The sequence below is a fragment of the Lottia gigantea genome (assembly GCF_000327385.1).
Source record: "Lottia gigantea unplaced genomic scaffold LOTGIsca_29, whole genome shotgun sequence".
In the NCBI taxonomy this organism is placed as follows: Eukaryota; Metazoa; Mollusca; class Gastropoda; family Lottiidae; genus Lottia; species Lottia gigantea.
The window spans coordinates 1,601,050-1,622,664 of NW_008708943.1; the positions used below are offsets into that span (position 1 = coordinate 1,601,050).

The following is a 21,615-nucleotide window of genomic DNA, read 5'->3' on the forward strand; positions in this document are numbered from 1 at the left end:
AAAAAAGATACAGTATTGATAATACAAAAAAAAAAAAAAAAAAAAAAAAAAAAAAAATCTAGGTATACTTTCTAAAACTGCAAATACCAATGTAATATCAACTTGAATCACAAACTGATTGTCCTCTGTTCTTAAATTGGTGTATACAAGATAGTAGTTGAAAATAAGACATATATCTTCTTACCATGTTTTTAAACGGTGAATTTATTTAGCCTAATGCCAAGATACCGAATATGGCATAATAATATAATCCTGTCTCATCCTTCTTCCAAAAAATTGATATATTATTAACAATAAACGAAATACGTATACATTCTAACTAGTTATCTGAGAGTGTCAGAGCCCTCCTTATTCTAATCATATTTTTGGTTGTTGGTTGTAATGTGCTAAAACAGATATAAAATCATGATAATATCTAACTCCTGTTGAAAATAAAATCAAATCATTATTAAAACTAAAACGTTTTAATCCAAACGTTGAGCCAAGAATTTCAAGTCTCTCCGTGATTTTTTTATGTGTGATCTTCTAGAGATGGAACATCATAATCATGGTCACTGCATGACTGGTTGTGTTAAACATGTTTAATCTCCATTATTTTTTCTGTAATAAAGGTTTTAATTTATAAAATTATAAACAGTGCAAATGAGATGTGATTCAAGCATAAATCAGGATATTTCAAAACAGCCCTATTCTCTTTTACATACGCGGTTGTTTGTGTTGTTTAGAGTGGATGCGTAGTAAATCCACTAGGATTTGATGGCATCTTCAACCCACTAATCACAGATACTTCATTCCATTTTCCTCATTCATATCAATGATCAAGCCTACAAAATATATGACAGATGTTTTCCCTGATATTAAATCAATAATAATCTCTACCCTTTAAAATTATTTTCTATCAAAGATGAACCCTGGTCGTCAAAAACATCTAAAGAATCAGATTCTTAAGCAATTAGCTGCTTCTCCTCATCGCTTGGTTCAGCCAAAGGTTGTGGTTAAGGACAATTTGTCATAGATGTGTCATTGGCATTCCCATACTCGTTTTTTTAATTCATAAATATATTTTTCTCTAAGAAGGCAACAAAATAAGCCAACTCATCACAAAACTCCCTTTCCTTTAGCAACGGTATGATGATTATTTACAATTCTATATTCTTGTCGCTTTGACTGATAACCTCCCTTGGAGACCATTCGATTATCTAATCAGGAATCTCGTCATATTTGGAGTTAAAGGTCGTTGATTGAAAATGACGGCCTTCATTGAATCAACGGAAACTGTCGCAGATATGCACCAACTCGATCAGTGATCGATGTGAAACTTGACAGAAAGGTACTTGCACGTGCCCTTAATATTTATCGAAAATTTCAGAATATTTTTAAGCTATTTTCAAAATATAGGTGGGATTTTTCCCGGTAACGACGAAATGAGAGGGGGCATAACTCATTTGTGTAGTCGAACTTTCATTGTCAAGTCATTGATTTGGAATAAATGTAAATATTATTCGAGGAGGCGTCTGAAAACAATCAAAACTGTTGGGATCTACCATTTTGTCTTAGTACAAAGACAGAAATATTGAATAAAGTGACAACATTCTCCCCATCATGAACAATTATCGTAACCAATTGTTCATAATAACTTCTAAATTGGAGGGCTTAGAGCACAAAGGGTGTAAGTCCGTTTTTCCACTTTCGAGCTATGTGATAAAAACTGAATATTCATTATCTGAGGTCGCATCATTGTGGTACATGTTTGTACGAAATATAGTATAACCCAGTGCTGAAAATAGTATATACTGATGATCTTACACCCATAAACTATGGGAAAACGATAAAAACATTTTCTGTTTGTAGTGAAAGGACGTAATTCATATCGTGTACTACAAAAATTGCGGACTGAGCGTGCAAAGGACACAATTCGTTTGCATGAATTGTGCCTTTTGCTCTTAAACAATATAACGCAAGTGTGTTTTTATTATTTAAAATTTATTTTAAGGAAGAACGTTCAAAATCTTGAATTATAACAAACATACCAGAGAACATGAGCAAAGAAACAAACAATATAGCAAACAAACAAACCAAGAAATTCCTGAGTCACTAGTAGCCCCGTTTACATTGTCAGTATTCATCCGGTCTCGGCCCGGTTCGAGCCTGGCCCGGCAAAAAATTGCGTAATGTAAACGGGTAAAGTGGGCTCGGCACCGTGCTAGTTTTAAGTGGGCTGAGACCCTTTACAAGAGGTAGGCTCGGCCGAGTTCGGTTGACTTGAACGTACAGTGTAAACGCGCTACTGGGCCTGGCAAGCTTTATAACGCTAAGTGCGCATGTGTGTGTGTAGTTTTCCGCTTCCGACAACAACACGTTCTTATAATCTTGTAATACACAACTTTCCTTCGAACAAGATACTGCCGTAAACGGACTCTCCTATTTTGACTCTGGTAATCTAAATAACACATTATCACTCGTTGGTGTTGTAACTGATGGGGCATCTTTTCCCCCAAAATAACAAACAGAAAAGCATTTGGACTATGGGTGGCGCCATTTTGTTACAGTGAATGCAACGGGCTCGGCCCACTTCGACGCCTCAAGTGTAAACGGCACGCGCGAAAGGGTCCGGCCCGGTAGTAATGTAAACGGGGATCCTGAGTCAAATACTATGAAGACAAGAATGTTAGTCATATTCCATATCGCTGTCAGGTTCAGAATCACGACTGATATTCGGAACATTTCCTAAGTGCGCCAGTTCTTTATAGTATGCTCGCTTATCTTCTGGCAGGAATTCACAAATTTTTTGAAGATCGTCCCACTTTCCTTTTTTCAATGGCATTTTGTTACTATCACACTTTTGGGTGAAGTTGCCGTGCTGTAGCACATTCCGTTTCTTGGTTGGGACCTGAAAAAAGTTGAAACTTGTTGATCAAACATGCTTAACAGTAGTTCTCTTTCCCTGAGATTCAATGTAAGGAAATCTATCTGACTTTCCCAGACTCGTCGTCGTAGAGAGCAGCAGTCTGGGTGTCAGAGACTACCATAGGCCATACAACTTACCTTTGTTCAAGGTTCCTTCTTATCGAGTGTCTTTCTCATCCAGACTTCTCCGGGACGGTCTACAGTCACAGCGTCTGGCCCGGCAGTGCCCCATACTAACTCTTGACTTTGGCCGTAAGAGAACCACCGATATTCGGATATCAATACTTTATCATTTTCAATATCCCTCAAAGCAGCCTTTCTGGTATCTTTACAGAGTTTTTTCATATCAAAAACCATCTTCTGTTCGTTCTTAATTTTACTAAAGCGACCTTTTCCCCTTACTGAATCACGAATCAACTGCTCATATTCACTTGGTAGATGAACTTCTTTTATTTGTTCTGCTTCATCAATCTTCGCAAAATCAGTGTCATTCGGTAGTCTGGTGTGCCCTCTTAGATGTATTTTGTGATCGTTCTGATCAAACAATTTTTTATCCGGATCGTCAGTGAGCGTTTGGAACATTGTCATCACATCACGGTTTCTATTTTGACCCCCACATCGGTCCGTATAGAATATGCAATATTTTTGTCCCAGTCTTGGTTTCCGTTACTGCATTGTATACCTCAGATGCTACCTCAGACCCTTCTTTCTTCATTTCTACCTCTGGGTAGTAGTACATCAGGCTTTTTGTTCGGACACAGTCATGGACACTAAATATGTAAATACAGAGTAGTTTGATAGTAGATGTCATTGTGCCTCAGGTTTGGCATGAGAAAATTCTTCTTATAGTCAAAGGTATACATATCAGTCGCATCCTGTGAACATGGATCTTGTGGACTGACGCGCACTCTCTTTGTCCATCGCCCTCTTCTCATAACCAGCATCCCCTTGATCGATATGCAGGTCGTATTGCTTTGGAACTTCATCAGCTGTTCGCCCTAATATATTCTAAATTTGGACTACAATTGAGCGAGGTGTCGAGGAGCAGGGACAATTACATCACAGGACAAACATTCTAACATGACAGCCCTCTTTGGACACATGAATGACAAACTATTGCCTCATACCTGTACTGCATTGACTGCTGTGTAGACTATCTTGTGTATCATGAATAGTAGAAAAACCGACTTGGTTCCTTTGTGCTCTAGGCCCTTCATTAATAATACTATCAATATTTGACTACAAATTTGTAAGTAATTCAATATATAATAAAACGAAAAAGAACATGCATGTACATTAAAATTATAACTTTATATAGTAGTATTATTCTCTACTTAACATAAACAATTGCAATACAATTCTAAACTATGATTATTATCAGTGATTACATATATTAGAATCAAAAGCTTCTAGTAAACAAAGTTTGTTAATGGGACGCCTGTAGGTTCCGTTTTCTGTTCTGACATCGAATGTCCATTTGACCCAGGGTAAACGATTATTACTAGACCTAATGGCCAGAGATTTCTTGGTGCAGTATCATCTACAACTAAAACCAAATTGTTTATCTTAAAATTATATATTGGCTTATGCCATTTTTGCCTTTCATGTTTGTCGGAATATGTTTTTTCAACCATCGTTTCCAGTAATGGTTGGATAGGATTTGAACCCGTCTCCATCTCTTTCGACTACATCTATCATTATCATGTACTATTTCTGACGGTAATAACATTGATAGCCTTAAGTCCAAAAAACGATTTGAGGTAAGTGCTTCTAGACCATTAGTACTTAGTGGATTTTTGGTCAAATATATTAATTCATAGTTTTCCTGTACAGTTTTTCATATTCTTTATCTCGGGAAAATTTCTTCTTTACGGTTTTGTACCTTTTCTCGGCTTCAAAACGATTGTCAGACATTTTAATGTAATGACTAGACCACAGTAGACCTGTTTCGTAGTGTCCATCTCCTCTCAATGTTGTTGTATCTCTATTGCGATGCTTAGTGCAATGTTTGTCACAATACTAAATTACGTGTGGTGATTTACTAGGGATAACGATGTAAATTGTTTATACTGTTTTTTTAATCTCCTGGACCTAAATACTGATGTTGCTATGCACATTCTTTTAGTCTGAATTCACCTATTAAAAGTCCAAACTCTTTGCCTACATCAATGTCGGAGAATAATATTTTGCCAGTAATATTAACATTACAAGACACAATGGTTAGCGTTCAGCTCTGTTGACACGACTTTTGACTTACTATGTTGAGATCCACCTCTTAATTTATTAAATAACATTGCCTTAAGTCGAGGAATAAACAATAAAAAGGGATGTTCAGTCCATCCGTCGTATTTCACGTTACCATTTTACCTACAAGAACTTTCCAATTTTAATGTTCGACAGATTGTTGGCAAGAAGAACATTATTGCCACATTTCTGTATAAAATTTCAAAACAAGATAAGGCATATTCATACACTCAAACTTTACCTACAATATTATCAATTTCTTGGCCCCAATTAATCAAAACAATCCAAAATTGCAAAAAGCCATGGGCGAATTAGAACTGTCTAATTTACACCCTTTTGTAAGAAAATCCGTTTCGTCCTCAGGTACATAGGATATTTTATCTCCTCGACGCTTGTTATCCTCACCATTTTCTTTGTCATAATTTTTTAAGATTGTTAAGATATATCAGAAGGTCAAACGTGTTATTGACACTGTAAAATTAAAATAATACAAATTAATTGGTGTCATGAGTGAACTCATTTAGACCAAGTTCAAGAGTTCAATATGCTGATAAATAACTATTAAAAAAGTAAATTTAATGTTTGTAACATATTGAACTGAATTAATTCCTTTTGATCGGGGTCATTCAATATTTTATATATATGATTGACCACCAAGATAATTCAACACTTGTTTCATTAAAAATATTAATTGATTTTCTCAAATGAGTATAAATATGAGTTCCACAGTTCCAGTTATTTTCCATCTTACACCTCGTATGTATATTTGAATTTTAACTAACTAATTAAGGAGAACAAAATTAATAAAGAAGTTGGTATATGTAAAGAAGTCTTCTCATATATACGCTAGCTCGAACGCTAGAATCCAGCACACACAATTTCTCGTAATCCTTTGTAACCTTGTTACCAATATATGTTGAGGTTTCTTTCAACAGGTAACATAGCACATTTAGCCGAAAACATCTTGTGGTACTCAAAAAATTTCACTTCGCCAAATGTAAGCGGTCTCGATAATGTAACCGGTGCAATCGTCCAATTCTTCAGACCTGGTGGGAAAAGCTGAACACATAATACGTTTGTAACGCCCAAATGCCACACTAAACTCATCCAAGTTTAAGTCTTCAGACAGCCTTTTATCCTTTTCTGAGAGAATATGTAATTTGAATTTAATAGCAAGTTAAGACGTCTTTACCTGCAAGAATGTTAATTTCTGGAGAAACCAGATCGATGGTTTTAATTGTAGCAGGATTGGCCCCATATTGTTTATCATATTGAATATCATTAACGACAGCAATCTGTCTTGGTAAGAAAGAGCAATTAGCCGAAGCAGAAGTTATCTCCAGAACAGTAATATTAGGTTGTAAAAAGGTACCTTTGACAGTCACCGTAGTTAAACCGGTAGCACTGCTGCTTACTGATGTAGGGTTGGTGTTGGAGCATGAAGAAGTGATAGGACAAAGACTCCCAACCTCTTCTTCATTAATACGCTGGGTCCGACGGTTCTTCAATCAATTTTCCACAGGAAGCATATAAATAATTGAGCTGCGGCTCAGCAAAAACGTGGCGGAAAGAAAGATTCGGGACGAAGCCGCAGTAGGTCTGATTGTCGTAAAATCACAATGTTAAGTATAAACAACAATTATTTACATAGTTTTCAAAACTGTTTATCTCTTTCGTTCAATCCAATCTCAAGTTTTCTGTCAGTTGCTGTTTCTCTCTTCTTATGCACTCTTGATTCAGTAGCCAGTATGATCATGTCCATGGGTTCAACCCCTTGAATAAAACATGTATGGGTAGCCATCCTCAGGATTATAGGTATATACGCAAATTGGGATGCCTACTAATTTAGTACTAATTTTATGGAATTGACAGTAAAACTATGTCTTGCTATAATTCCATGTTGTATTATTACACTACACTTACCAAATCTGTGTCACAGTATATATTATACTGTTTCCTAAGACATTCTGGGATTGTTCTTCCTGTAGTGAAGACTAACAGTAAAAGTATTATTTTTAATCTGTAATAATAAATGTTATAAACATTATATTCTTCTATATTTATAGACCAACACTGCAAGTTTACCCAAGACAGACCCCAGTTTCACCACAGCATAAGTACACTCTGTCGGATCCCCTGTGAAGAATAATTTTTGCTTACCAACTCCTACATCGTCACTGAGACTCAAGCATTGCCAATATTCATATTAATTAGGAGAGCGGTACACACACGGACAGATTTGCCCAGATTTTACAAGACCAAGTATATACTTACCTTATGTTCAATTAAACCTTCACTGTGAATTGGTTTGAAGAATGGAATCGACAAGCAGATATCGTCCCGGAAGATACCATCCTTACTGTCTGGGAAACGGCAGAGAATAATAGCCAGTATGCATTCACCGCCTGATATGGTTCGGGGGCTGGATGCCATATCATTTCCCAAGAGTTGGAGGAACTTCATGGTGTTACCCAGAATGGTGTCAGACTTCTTTAAGAGTTTTTAAAGCTTGAACGTTCCGATGCTCAATATCTATCTGAATATTTAAGTGAAACAAGAAATTCAAAAGAGTGAAAACTTACCTTGTGGACTCAAAATAATAAACACTTTCACGTCTGTTACAGAATCTTTTCCTCGTGTTAAGATTTTTGTTGAAAATGAATCTGATAAGCCTATATACGTAAATCCTGGTAAAATTGGTGCTATGGTGTGAGCTGTTGCATTAATTTGATACCCCACTTTCAGACTTCAAACAAGACATTAGTTTTTCTAAACCCAAAGAAATGTGAATTTTTTCAGTCATCTGTCAAACACCTTGGTTTCGTCGTATCAGAGGAAAGAATACAACCAGACCCTGAAAAAATCAGTGCCTTGACTACATAGCAAAAGCCTGTAACTTAACGTGACCTTAGAACCTTCCTTGGTTTTACATTGTGGAAACAGGAAAAGTCGGTAAATTATGGCAGCCGAAAGATGGAGCTCGTGTATGCCAGTAGACATTTCATCACATTTTTCATGCTTAGAGTTCCTACTTTCACCATGTACCAGTAACTGCTTACTATTTAAATGGATGGAAATATTAACAACTCAAAAAGAATTTGAATCTCCTAATTCTGAGTTGAAATTTAAATATTGTTATTATTTCAGCCTAGTAGTATAGTCCCCAGTATTTTCAGATCATCTGGGATACCCTCGACTTAGTTTAACAAAACTGAATCAGTGACAGACCAAAAGTGACCTGTTACTAAAAGTAGAGAGATGGCGTGCCTAGAAACAGGACCTCAACCTTTATGGGGCCTGAAGCAATGTTAAAGAGCCACTTCTATTGGATATTTCAAATATTGTTATTAATGGTAAGCATGGCTTGTATGATATTGTATAATTTCCAAATAACTTTTGTTCAAAATTCCACAACTGGTCATATGAGCATTAATCAGATGTGGTGCTAAGATGTATACATATGACATAGTTTGTTTGAATGAGATACAATAAACAATAACAAAATACAATACGGTGTATATTTATTTCAGGTACAGGTATATATTAATACACCACACATTATTATTTAAACACTATATTAAAACTATATTAAAACTATAATGATACATGATACATGAGTTAAATCGTGATAACTGTCTAAAGAGGCATATTCAATAGCATAGCTGATCTGCCCCATAACTTCTAGTCAACTTGCCACACCTGTTAGATTTTTCGGAAGCAGTTTAGCAAGTGGTTCACTCCACCTTCCCAATACACCTCCTTCTTGACCGGTCATTCAGTAAGCACCGACTACAATCATATCCAACACAGTTTCAAGATTCACTTCATCCAGAAACTTCACCTTTCAGACACCAAATATGCTAGATCTTCATCCTTGGATTTAAAATTCTGCTGTTGCGTTATTAGTTAATTATTCATATATAGTTATAAACCGATAATCTTATAGTAACGGTTCAAGCGTTTAACCTAGTCGGATCGTTCAGTTATGAATAAAAGAGTTTCGAGAATAAAGTGTCGTGACAATTTTGAACGACATCAATAACTGGGAATCTCAATGCAGCATCAACCGCCATCTTGGAATCATTGCGCTTCACAATATCTGGAATGCTTCTCTGTAATTCTAACTGTAGTCTTTGGGCCTCGATAGCACCGATTATATCCAATCTTACAGCACTGGAAATAACAGATTTCAAAGTGGATGATAGGAAAGCAATTTGTGTAGTTTTTAGATCTATTCCGAGTTTGGAATATATGATCCCAAATACCACTGGATAATGATGATGGTCTAAAGATTGATAAAGACGAAGCAACTCTTCATTTAGGTGAACTTTGGTGACCGTGTCTGAGAATGACTTCCCCTGTTTACGAGAAGCTCTGTTAGCCACATGATTTGATGTAGAGGCGTTAAAGAATTCATCTAGATCTTTCACATTTTGTACATCTTTTCTGAAGGCTTCATTTACAAATGGTAGACTAAATGATCCAGTATTCTCCAAATGAGTCTGGATAATTTTGCCAAGATCAGTTTTCGACTTGATTACCTTATGTTGAAGAGCTGATTCTAGTCCTGCACTGTGAGAAAATCCACCAGTTGGAAAAGAAGAGTCAGTAAGTTGTAATAGACTAAGCATATCCATTACGGTTGACTGGTTTTAAGCTAACTTTAAACAAAACAGATAAGTTTGACCTCAATCAGTAGTAACCAAGACGATAAGCTTCATAGAATTGTGATCACTGAATAATTTAGACACGAGTTATGTCCCTTGGCGTCATTATCAAAAAGATGACCTAATTAAAAATTTGTACCTAAAATTGTTTGGTAAATCGTAATCTGAGTTTAATTTTGACAAGTTACCAACAGTTTTTGGTATCGCAAGAAGATTTCCTTTATTTTCGGCTTTATTCACCTTTCAGGACTCTAGCAAATATTTTAAGGATTGGTTGTCTCCCTTGAAAAATAGTTTGACCCAACTACAGGTAGCAAAGCGTACATTAGGGATTCGAATTTAACATACTTGACTAACTAACAGGTTAATAATTGTATACATAATCAGAAATCAGATATACTCTATGCTAAATCAAGGTAGAAAATTATATATAGACTCAAATCAGATATACTTTGACCTAATTAGGACCCTAGATGTAACTTAGTGAAATAAAGCTTGTAGTTAATGATTCGAATAAACGAGATATGGTGTCTACCTGGTGTTTTAAGTTACTTAACGGCGTTTAGTTTTTGCTTTGAAAACATGCGAGAAAAATGGTAGAGAAATGGGGTGGAATGTACAGTACTTCTATTCCGTCTCTAGTGCAGACGGGCAACGTCCTGCTGTATATATGCAGTAAGAGAAAGTTTAGACGGTTTTGTCATGCCGGCTAACGTGGTGTTTCTACGCGGTCAGCATGATCCCCCCGTTGCAAATTTGACTGATCCGGCGTTAGTAACACAAGTCAGTATTTAGTGATGATAATTTTTTTATTAAGCAATTGAATTAAACAATTGCATTAAAAAATGGAAATGTGTGATGTTAAAAGAATTCATTTTCTTCTGGTATCGAATCCCCCGCGTCCTCTTCCAAAGAATTGATTACCACCAAAAAATGGATTTCCTCCAAAACCAGGAGCACCACCTAAAAATCCAGGAGCACCTCATAAAATCCGTCATCTCTTTCAAACCCATCAGCTGAAAAATAAAGCGAAGGTCAGTTTGAAATTGAAAGTTACTACTCCACATTAATCTTATAAATCATGTCATGCAGTGTAGAACTATTTCATTAAAACACTGGTTGAAATATTCTAATAATAATTTTTTTTCTTTGGAGATATAACCCACTGTGAAATCCGAATCAAGGCGAATTAATACAACCCTCTGTAAGGACATGTGGCTGGTATCGCTAGCGAGAACACCTTGTACCAACTCGGCCCTCTTGTGACTAAATGTAGCTAGAACATTTACTGACTGATACTTGCAAGCTTGTGTCGAGGCAATTATTACAGCCATCAGAAATAAACTCACATTGGAAACCATTTTACAAGATTACTGATTTCTGAAATGTAAAATTTAGTATCTAAAATTGTGACTCGGGTCTTAAAAACACTGACCGTGGAGAAGGAAATATTTCTTGTCACGTGGCATGCATGTTCCTTTAAAGAAACAGTAAAAGAGAAAACATGTTGATGCCACTAGTGACCAGACTAAGATCTCAGTTGGACACAAAGCTGGTAATGTATATTGAATCTGTTTTATAATGGGATTGTTCATATGACTCCAAATAATCAAAAGTCAAAGACTTTTCTTTCGCAATATTGAACGCCTTGAAGATAGTGAAAGTCGCCATGTACACTTTTGTGCCAAGAAAGTTAGATTTTGGTGTGTCTTTATAGACGAGAGTCTTTACTTCTGGCATTAAATGCTTGTTTTGTGTTAAATGCATTCAATTGTACTTCTGGAATATGAAATGTTTAAAGCGCATCATCACCTCCATAATGTTAGATTCTGAAATGAAATGTATTAAAGCGCATCATCTTCACATGGTAAGTGTATGAATGAAATGTATCAACCAGTGTCAGTACCTCAACAAGTAAGTATATGAAATTAAATGTATTAATGAGCGTCTCCACAAGGTAAGTATATAGAATTAAATGTATCAACCAGTGTCAGTACCTCAACAAGTAAGTATATGAAATTAAATGTAATAATGAGTGCCAGCATCTCCATAAGGTAAGTATTTAAAATTAAATGTATCAACCAGTGTCAGCACCTCCACAAGGTAAGTATATGAATGAAATGAATAGAGTTTTACGTCCTACTTGTCTGCACCATGTGACAAATAAAGACGGGCAACGCCATCCAGGGTGCAATAAGGACAGCGGAATTAGCCAACTGTCGAGGGATCTTTAACGTGTACAGCCTGTAGCACACTGGGCCTCCGAACGACTAAATATGTGAATGAAATGTATGAATGAGCGTTAGCACCTTCAGGGTATAGTGTACGAAATGAAATGTATGAACGAGCTTCACAAGGTAAGTGTACGAAATGAAATGTATCAACGAGCTTCACAAGGTAAGTGTTCAAAATGAAATGTATCAACGAGCGTCAGCACCTTCACAAGGTAAGTGTAAGAAATGAAATGATTCAACGAGGGTCAGCTCAGCACCTTCACAAGGTAAGTGTAAGAAATGAAATGATTCAACGAGGGTCAGCTCAGCAACATCACAAGGTTAGTGTACGAAATGAAATGTATCAACGAGGGTCAGCTCAGCACCTTCACAAGGTTAGTGTACGAAATGAAATGTATCAACGAGGGTCAGCTCAGCACCTTCACAAGGTAGGTGTTAGAAATGAAATGATTCAACGAGGGTCAGCTCAGCACCTTCACAAGGTAAGTGTACGAACTGAAATGTATCAACGAGGGTCAGCTCAGCACCTTTACAAAGTAAGTGTACGAAATGAAATGAATCAACGAGCGTCGCCATGCAGGTTGCCATGCAGGTTGCCATGAGGGAAATTTTGCCAGGACAGCGGCATTAGCCTGCTCTTTTTCGATTTCCAACTGTCGAGGGATCTTTAACGTGCACAGCCTGTAGCACACGCGGCCTCGGTTTATTGTCCTATCCGAACGACTAGACGCTTTTTCCATGTCAGCCCCTCTTACCTGCATCACTGACAGGGGGAAACCGGGTTGAAAAATCCGAAGGTATTATCTCGACCTATGCTGGGATTGAACCCTGGAGCTTCAGGTTAACGAGCAAGCGTCTAACTCACTGAGCCACCGCGGCTCCCTGAGAAACAATTGAAGGCATGCTCCCAGAGTAAGATGTAATTGATAAATCAGGGAAGGACACTACAGTAAGCGACGAAAAGAAACCAATATTGAGTGATGATTATTTTATTGAGCATGACAATGAAATTATAAAATGAATGTGTGTGTTGTTCAACTTTTTATTTTCTTCTGGTATCGAATCCCCCGCGTCCTCTTCCAAAGAATTGATTGCCACCAAAAAATGGATTTCCTCCAAAACCAGGAGCACCACCCAAAAATCCAGGAGCACCTCCCAAGAATCTCCCAGCACCTCCAAAAAATCCTTGGTTTAAGGGGTTGAAAAACGGTTGGTTGAAGCCTGGCTGACCGAATCCTCTAAATGGTTGACGATAAAAACCATCATCTCTTTCAAACCCATCAGCTGAAAAATAAAGCGAAAGTCCGTTTGAAATTGAAAGTTACTACTCCACATTAATCTTATAAATCATGTCATGCAGTGTAGAACTATTTCATTAGGACATTGGTTGTAATAGTGCAATTTAACGAAAGGTAAAGGACGGGTAATTTTGTTTCTTCGGAGATATAACCCACTGTGAGATGTGAATCAAGGCGAATTAATACAATCCTCCATAAGGACATTAAAGAATTGGCGGGTATCTTTAGCGAGAGTGCATGCTCTCTTCGGAACATCTAGTGCCAGAGAGTCCATATCGTTGTAAATATTGATGTCAGCCCTCTTGTGACTAGATGTACCTAGAACAATTACTGATTGATACTTACAAGCTTGTGTCGAGGCAATTATTACAGCCATCAGAAATAAACTCACATTGGAAACCATTTTAGAGTAGTACTGAAATGTAGAATTTAGTATTTAAAATTGTGTCTAAGGTCTGGCTGGTCAATAATATTTACTCCAATTGATCGAAAACAACAATGTTTTATTGTGTATAATTATATTGAATTAAATGCATAAACAAATTTCACAGAAGATGGAGCCTGAGGCAATGGTCAAGATTGTCTCGACTGGTTGATTTTCATCAAAACACAACGTAGAAGTTGGACGGACGTTCAATGCACCTCGTTGCAGGTTTGCATTGTTGCTTGTGGCCAGATTGTATGATTTCTGGAGGCAGTGTCAGCGAACTGGAACTTGGGGATGTAATAGAGGGCAAATGTTGAGATAGAGATGCGAATGATTAGAGATTTGGATATGAATCTTTTTTATAATTGGTTGTTCCTATGCTTCCAAAAATTTAAAGTCAACATGTTTTATTTCGGAATTTATGAATTAAATTGTCAGATCGCACTTACGAGATTTTTACCATTGTGCCCTAAAGTTACGATTGCCATGTTCACTATGGGTACAGGTTGGATTCTAATAGTTATAATCTCAATCATGTCGACTGAAATCTATTGATAATTGACGGTCAAATCATGTAATGGCCCTGACACACCTTAACGATTTAGCCAGCGTAAGGCATTGAATAAAAATTTCCTTAAAATGCTGGTACACGCTGAACAATTCACGTTTTTGGTTTTTTGGGGTTTTTTTTGCGTATTCACAACGAATTGCTTGTATAAATAGTATAACCTTATATAAACGTTGTGCTCACTTATAGTTAACTTATACTAACAATTGTGATATACCAGTTCCCTAATGCTGTCAAACCAAGACGATTTGGCTAGCGCATGCCAACGTTTGGCGAATACGTTTGCACATGTCGATGAAGTTATGGATAACTTTTGTTTAAGTTGAAAGCACACTGGCATACATCAAAGTATGGTGAACTCGTCTAAATCTTTCGTGCGTGCATAAAATTTTCGACGTATTACTTGCTTTGAACCTATGCTAAACTTATCTCGGACGACTACAGAACTAACCAAACGCTTGTCTAACTTACAGCTACCGTATAATGGCGTATAGTGCATCGTTTAGGGGTATTAAATAAATATCAGATGTCAATCTACCATTATACGTTACATGTAATTAAAAACACAGTAAGTAGGTTCTAGGGTTGTTCAGAACACGTCAACTTACAATGGAAGTTCGACGTAGAGGTTCAAAGCAACCTGTTACTACGACATATACTAACGTGCTTGTTCAGTGTTTACTCATTAGGTTTTCGACGAACGGCAGCGTATTCGTCAAATTTTTTATACGCTGGGTATGCGCTTGTCTGTCTTAATCGACAATGTGTGACAATGGTAAGTATATGTTTATAAATTGAAATGTATTTAATGAGCATCAGCACCTCCACATGGTAAGTATATGTTTATAAATTGAAATGTATTTAATGAGCATCAGCACCTCCACATGGTAAGTATATGTTTATAAATTTAAATGTATTTAATGAGCATCAGCACCTCCACATGGTAAGTATATGTTTATAAATTTAAATGTATGAATGAGTGTCAGCACCTCCACATGGTAAGTATATGTTTATAAATTTAAATGTATAAATGAGTGTCAGCACCTCCACCAGGTAAGTATATGAATTGAGGTTTGTTTATGCGCATCAGTACCTCACAAAGGTAAGTATATAAAATTACATGTATAAATGAGCGTCAGCAACTCCAGAAAGTAATGGAAATTGAAATATGAAATACCTCATGATTTATCAAGACGTACGATACTTCATTTTCCTCATCTATAAAGTCAATGTGTCCCCCCAGTGAATCTGATTAGTTTAGAACTATATCTAGACTATCAAAACTTGAGAGGAAATTATGGTTATTATCTTGGGGGTAAAATCCATATGATAATCAAATGTAGGGCACTACAAGCAGTAACACAAGTTAATATTTAGTGATGATAATTTTTTATTAAGTATGAAAATTGAATTATAAAATGGAAATGTGTGATGTTAAAATTATTCATTTTTTTCTGGAATCGAATCCCCCGCGTCCTCTTCCAAAGAATTGATTACCACCAAAAAATGGATTTCCACCAAAAACAGGAGCACCACCTAAAAATCTAGGAGCACCTCCCAAGAATCTCCCAGCACCTCCAAAGAATCCTTGGTTGAAGGGGTTGAAAAAGTTTCCACCAAACGGTTGGTTGAAGCCTGGCTGACCGAATCCTCTAAATGGTTGACGATAAAATCCGTCATCTCTTTCAACCCCATCAGCTGAAAAAAAGAGCAAAAGGTCGGTTTGTAATCAGAATGAATATAAGTTTCCTACTCTGCATTCGTCTGATGAATCATGCCAATGAGATAAAGTGTAGAAAAGTTTGGGCTATGATGTACTGATTTCTTACATGTGGGTCGTAAACACAGAGCAACCAAATTCAATGCGAAACTGTATTATGTAATAACATGGTAACCTTTCCAGTTTAAACTGATCTAAACAATCCTTATTAATAGGTTCCATTGAATAATGACGAAGAAGTGTCGCAGCAAGGACTGTGTGTGAAAAACTTTATCTACGAACTGTAGTTTAACAGCTAATGATGAAATACTTACAAGCTTGTGTCGAGGCAATTATTACAGCCATCAGAAATAAACTCACGTAGGAAATCATTTTAGAGTAGTACTGAAATGTAAAAATTGGTATTTAAAATGGTTCAGACAGGAGGCGGGTTACGATTTTTTTGTTTTGCTATGCGACAGAATGATATGAACCTTATCGGTAGATAACCGAGCGCATGTAGAAGAGTTCACTGCACTCTGTTGCTGAATTTAAAACATAAGCATCTTTCAGAAAGTCAACATACCTAATAATAATATCCTTAGTACTTACCGTTTTGTATCTGTTATTTGTATTGATGAAGGTAAGAATGATTTGTTCAATTGATCTCCAATGTTTATATACCCTATCATCTTGTTGACAAATACCACGCTCGAAAACTGGTCAATAATATTTACTCCAAATTGATCAAAAACAACCACTTTTTGTGCATTTATTGAATAAATATGCATGGTTTATTTGACATTTTTATATATTTAGATTTAACAAGTGTTAATAATAATATGGAGCCCGAGGCAATGGACAAGATAGTCTCGCGTGGATGATTATCATTCAAAACAACATAGCGTAGTAGTGGACGTTGAATGCATCACATTTTCTTAACCAATCTGAAAGCAGGCAGGTAGCCAGACGTGATTATTCGGAGGGGCATGTAATATATCATAGGGGCAATGGTGTACAGTGTTGCAGTAATGGAATCGGTGGGTTATGAGAAATATTTTAAAGGCTGCAGGGTGGGGAAGCATTACCATTGGGCGTCGTGAAGACGAGGGAAATATCATAATTATAAGCTTTGAATGTCGATGTCCGTGTTGCTGAGGTGCAAAATAAGATACCGAGAGTTGTCAGTAACTTTATATTGACATGACAACAGATCACAAGAGGATCACAGCCTAAGAAAATTGTATATGGTATTATACCATGAACAAATCTAGTGTTGTTGGAGAGAAAGCCAGGTTTTAGGATTATCTATGACAGCTTTGTAAATAGAACCCACATCATCAGTGCGTCTGATTGACGGAGGAACTAATTCCAACAGCATTGGTGACAGTCGAGATTCAGGAACAGTCTGAAAAAGAAACATTTGCATTAACGTGAAAAACGACTGATAAAGGAGCCTTGCCTCAGACAGGGCTTAGTTCCATCCATTACCGAAAAAAAAAATAACCTCTAGGCAACAGTTGAGTGTTGCTGAATGTGGATCCAATATAATAATATATCTGATTGAGAATGCTTTTACTGTTGGGTCGTGTACACATATAACTAAATCTGAACTTCGGATTACCAGATGTGTGGTTTTAAAACAATGAACGACCATCTTACCATGGTTTGACGATGAATTTGATGAGAAATAACAATACTATCACCACAACCTTCATCTAAATATTTCCTGATCTTCGCCATCTCTTCTTCATTGCGCGGCATCATCTTTGATGTCTCCAAGAATTGGTAATGGTTGACGTCACTTCCGAATACATCAGAAGCTTTTTTACCGCCCATTTCATTTTGCAGATGATCAACAAAATCTGAAATAGATATCGGTGTAAGGGATAAGTTTATTATTTGTTTTACCAGTGGACAGAGTCTGTATATATCTGTATCACCTTTCAGCCCCTGATAAATTTTTAGGTAATTTGGTAAACAGACAAACCTTGTAATTGCTGATCATCAATGGTGGAGACATCGATTCCAGCTCGAGTCAACATTTTACAGACTCTAGTTCGTACGTCATCGACCAATTCCTTCTGAATCACAACCTGGCATCCATCTTGGGTTTCAGATCTCGCCATCTCTTCCTTCAGCTCCGGTGTCCAATCTGAAATAGCAAGTGGACCAAAAACATGAAACAATGGTGCATGCCTGAATTCGAAATGTCGAGTGTTGATCTGTTCAGTTGTTGTTCTTATTTTTAAAGTACATAACGTTTCATGTATATTAACATTAGACCATTTGCATGTTTTATCACCCGATTACAGTGTAAATTGTCGAAACAGTTTGTGCAATACACCATGCCTACCTTTAAGTTTTGTTTCAACTTTTGGATCTTGGTTTAAGTTTGGTTTCAGTGATAAAAACCTAATATCTCTTACTAAACTTTTCAACAGATCTGTGGACTTCTCCTGAAGCGACAGGTTCATATTACGTTTAAAAACTGTACCGTTAACTTGTCAGACTGTACATCTGCAAGGCCAACCACAGTCATATACACATAAGATTTGAGGTTGGAGAGAGGGTGTGAAAGGAATCAATGATTTGGTCCACAATGGTAAAATTTCGGGGGTAATTGAGATGACCTAAAGATGGGATTTTGATTTAATTTTGTGCTATTGTGATTTCCTGTACATAACTTCTGGGGATTTTAGGTAATTGTACTCAAATCTTGCTGTTTCATAGAGTTTTACCGTTTTTTGTTGAAGTTTATTCAAAAAGGATTCTTCCGGTTTCACGGCATTCTTCATACTGAAATTAACAAAAAAAAAAACAGTTTAGTTTGGTCAAATGGCGTAGCTAACAATGCTGTTCATATCCATGAAACAAATGCATACGGAAGTTGATTTTCAGGTGAGGGTGTTGATGATATTCTTAGACATGTTTTTTCCATTTGAGATTTTGTTTGTATCATGTGGTTTTTGAGAATGAGTAAACAGGTAGCAGCATTACACTTGAAGCCTTCCAATTTCGCCAATTTCCATGGTTCATGTTACATACGAAAAAACCTGACCAAATTAAGTTTATGGCAAATGCTTTTCAGATCAATTGGTTTTTGCGATGATACAGTCATAACCGCTTCCAAGATTTTCTGGTATAATAGGAAACACCGTTGCACGCCATAGGAATGGTGCAAATAGAAGCTACAGGTTAGTGTTCTCCATACCAAATAGACTAATAACTGCCTGTATTACATTCATAAATTACGAAAACTTACAGATATTGGTGAGTCAAGCTTATGTCTGGTTGTTGGAGGCTAGTAGTCTGGTAGATCTTACATCCATCAAAAGCCACAGTCCTGGAACCAGTGCTGTAAATCTTGGAACTGTAAGCTGTAAAGCCATTGGTAAAGGATGAAAACCATTCAGTTTCAAATTCCCTTGACCAAATGAATATATCAGAACACTTTGAGTGCGACCATTTAGAATGTAGTATTGATTTCGATTAAAGCCTTACCTGTGCACCTCATCAATGGTAAGTGCGATATTACACAGTGGATGTGAAGTCGATAAAATCGCAGATATTGTACATACCATTTTGCAAAATGTATTGTTTGGAACAAGAACTGCAAGTTGGATTAAGTAGTAACACCAGATGAGCATGGGTTGGGTTACCATCAACCAGCTTCCATTAAATAAACTCGCTTTATGTAAATGGTGTATAGTTTTCAAGAGAATAATATCTTACCTATCTCTGAAGTCATATCTGATATCTTGGAGAGCTGAATATTGAATGGTCTTGTCGAGTTAAAACAGGGTGAATTTGTCGAATCTAAAATTTCGTGAGTAATAGTTGAATTGTGAACTAAATTCAGACCATGAACATGTAAACTATTGAGTGGTAATCATCGATATCAAGTCTAATGTATAGAAATATTCCCAATTTAACAAAAATGACCACCGTTCCCCCTATTTTACTCCGAAGTATTAAATCACTTACAATTATAGTTTAAAGTAAGATTTAAGATGAAATGGGACAATTCTAAATTATAGCAGTATTATATTATCTGACTCTACAAGATATCCTGGGAATAGCTCTGTTGTCACATCCCCCGGATAAAATATTCTCGACGTGATAGATGGTTTGAAAATCGATTATGAAAATTTAAAATCAAGGATTACTGAAAGGAAGTCAATTACGAGAATACTCTTCAGTACCAAAAGCCTCAACTCAAATCAACACCCTACAGTAGAAATTGTCCGACACAGTGCAGTTACTTTATTACCCACGTATGTAGGGGGACAGAGCGCAGGGGTCAAAGAGTTTTATAGAGGGCTGGAGGACTTATGAACATTTGGGCAAGCAATATTAGTTTTCAGACGGGCTGTCTTAAAAAACGTTCTGAGCTATATCATCCGTTTTCTAAATAAATAATATAGGGGCTCCAATGCCTATGATATTTACCACTCAGATTTAGAATTAGACCCGTGAGTTATGATGATTCAATCTGACCACAGACAACTGTCACTGTGCCAAGAAATGATGGATGCTACGGAAAACAATACTTTCCCCACAATCCCCCTAATAGCTCAAGCTTAGCCAAGGTATTGCCGACTTATATTGAGAAATAACTCCACAAATACTGCTCTAATCTATTTTATTATTAAATGGACGAAATCAGTTATAAATAGTTTGAGCCAAAGTGAGCAAAATATTACAACATAAAGAACTATTCGCATCGCTATATTAATGGGGGTTGCAAACTGTTGTCTAGCTTTATGTCCATCAGGGCCCTGAAAGTCTTCTTTTGCACCATTCCAATTTTCTGTCAGATGTCTGTGGTTCCTGTAAAACCAGTAGATGTCTGATAATTGGAATGGTGTAAATCGATGCTGTCACTGTCCCTGATACACATAAAATAATTCAGAAAACCTCTTTAAACTCCCGTTTATAGTATCGTCTAAAAGCTTTGATTCCCATCCTATTAAATCCCCCTTCCCATAATTTGTTCTCACTATCTCATGGTACCTCTTCACTTTTGGCAAACTGAAGATACAAGAATCTCAAAACCAAAGGTTGGCACTTCCCAGAATCCTAGGTGGGGAACCAAAGTTCTAGAGCTAGTTCATTTGACCATGATTTCACTCTAAAGTTATCTCTATTGGTATAGTGCCACGGAATCCTGTTTTTAGCGAGAATTCATAGTTATCAATTACAGTTACTTCAGTGTACATCCATATATACAGGCAAGATGACGTCATGACCCCCTTATAAATTAAAGTCCATTACACTTAAGAGTCAATAATAAATTTTATGTTAATTTTCATTCCATATTTTAGCACATCAGCAAATGACTTGACTATATGTACATAACTAAGAACTAATCTAGTCACATGACATAAAATAAGGCTTCTGATTGGCTGAAATATTCAAAAAATAAAATCTACAAGGTACCAAAATTACTGAATTCGCAAGATATTGACAACTTAACAGCTTAGTGTTTACAAAATGACAAAACTGGTTTTCTGTTTACAATTTGACTTTTACATCTTAGGTTTACGTGCCGAAAACCTGGCTTTGTAT

General features: G+C 36.5%; 5 protein-coding genes across 5 annotated transcripts; all 5 read right to left on the minus strand.

Annotated features, from left to right (window-relative positions):
• Positions 1 to 3,051: 3,051 nt before the first annotated feature.
• Positions 3,052 to 3,718, minus strand: LOTGIDRAFT_161470 (hypothetical protein; the record flags this gene model as incomplete). Its single annotated transcript, XM_009056851.1, has 2 exons — positions 3,052 to 3,441; positions 3,590 to 3,718. 2 exons carry the CDS (start codon positions 3,716 to 3,718, stop codon positions 3,052 to 3,054), a joined length of 519 nt encoding a protein of 172 aa, XP_009055099.1.
• A 5,416-nt stretch (positions 3,719 to 9,134) lies between these two features.
• On the minus strand, positions 9,135 to 9,782 carry LOTGIDRAFT_118615 (hypothetical protein; the record flags this gene model as incomplete). Its single annotated transcript, XM_009056852.1, has 1 exon — positions 9,135 to 9,782. The coding sequence occupies one exon, from the start codon at positions 9,780 to 9,782 to the stop codon at positions 9,135 to 9,137; it is 648 nt and encodes a 215-aa protein (XP_009055100.1).
• A 3,243-nt stretch (positions 9,783 to 13,025) lies between these two features.
• On the minus strand, positions 13,026 to 14,265 carry LOTGIDRAFT_232497 (hypothetical protein; the record flags this gene model as incomplete). Its single annotated transcript, XM_009056853.1, has 3 exons — positions 13,026 to 13,336; positions 13,696 to 13,765; positions 14,227 to 14,265. 3 exons carry the CDS (start codon positions 14,263 to 14,265, stop codon positions 13,095 to 13,097), a joined length of 351 nt encoding a protein of 116 aa, XP_009055101.1. The 3' UTR covers positions 13,026 to 13,094.
• Positions 14,266 to 15,720: 1,455 nt separating this feature from the next.
• On the minus strand, positions 15,721 to 16,682 carry LOTGIDRAFT_232498 (hypothetical protein). Its single transcript, XM_009056854.1, has 3 exons — positions 16,657 to 16,682; positions 16,380 to 16,449; positions 15,721 to 16,043 (listed from the first exon to the last, which is right to left on the minus strand). The coding sequence occupies exons 2-3, from the start codon at positions 16,435 to 16,437 to the stop codon at positions 15,790 to 15,792; spliced, it is 312 nt and encodes a 103-aa protein (XP_009055102.1). The 5' UTR covers positions 16,438 to 16,449; positions 16,657 to 16,682; the 3' UTR covers positions 15,721 to 15,789.
• A 632-nt stretch (positions 16,683 to 17,314) lies between these two features.
• LOTGIDRAFT_161474 (hypothetical protein) lies at positions 17,315 to 19,628 on the minus strand (the record flags this gene model as incomplete). Its single annotated transcript, XM_009056855.1, has 6 exons — positions 17,315 to 17,452; positions 17,707 to 17,909; positions 18,035 to 18,199; positions 18,401 to 18,503; positions 18,786 to 18,843; positions 19,549 to 19,628. 6 exons carry the CDS (start codon positions 19,626 to 19,628, stop codon positions 17,315 to 17,317), a joined length of 747 nt encoding a protein of 248 aa, XP_009055103.1.
• Positions 19,629 to 21,615: the final 1,987 nt, after the last annotated feature.

What these genes read in the sequence shown, in the direction of transcription:
- LOTGIDRAFT_232498 (XM_009056854.1), bottom strand. Translation starts at nt 16,437, where the DNA reads ATGATTTCCTACGTGAGTTTATTTCTGATGGCTGTAATAATTGCCTCG. An exon ending in AATTGCCTCGACACAAGCTT is followed by an intron (nt 16,044 to 16,379) that starts GTAAGTATTTCA and finishes TCTTTTTTTCAG; the next exon opens with CTGATGGGGTTGAAAGAGAT.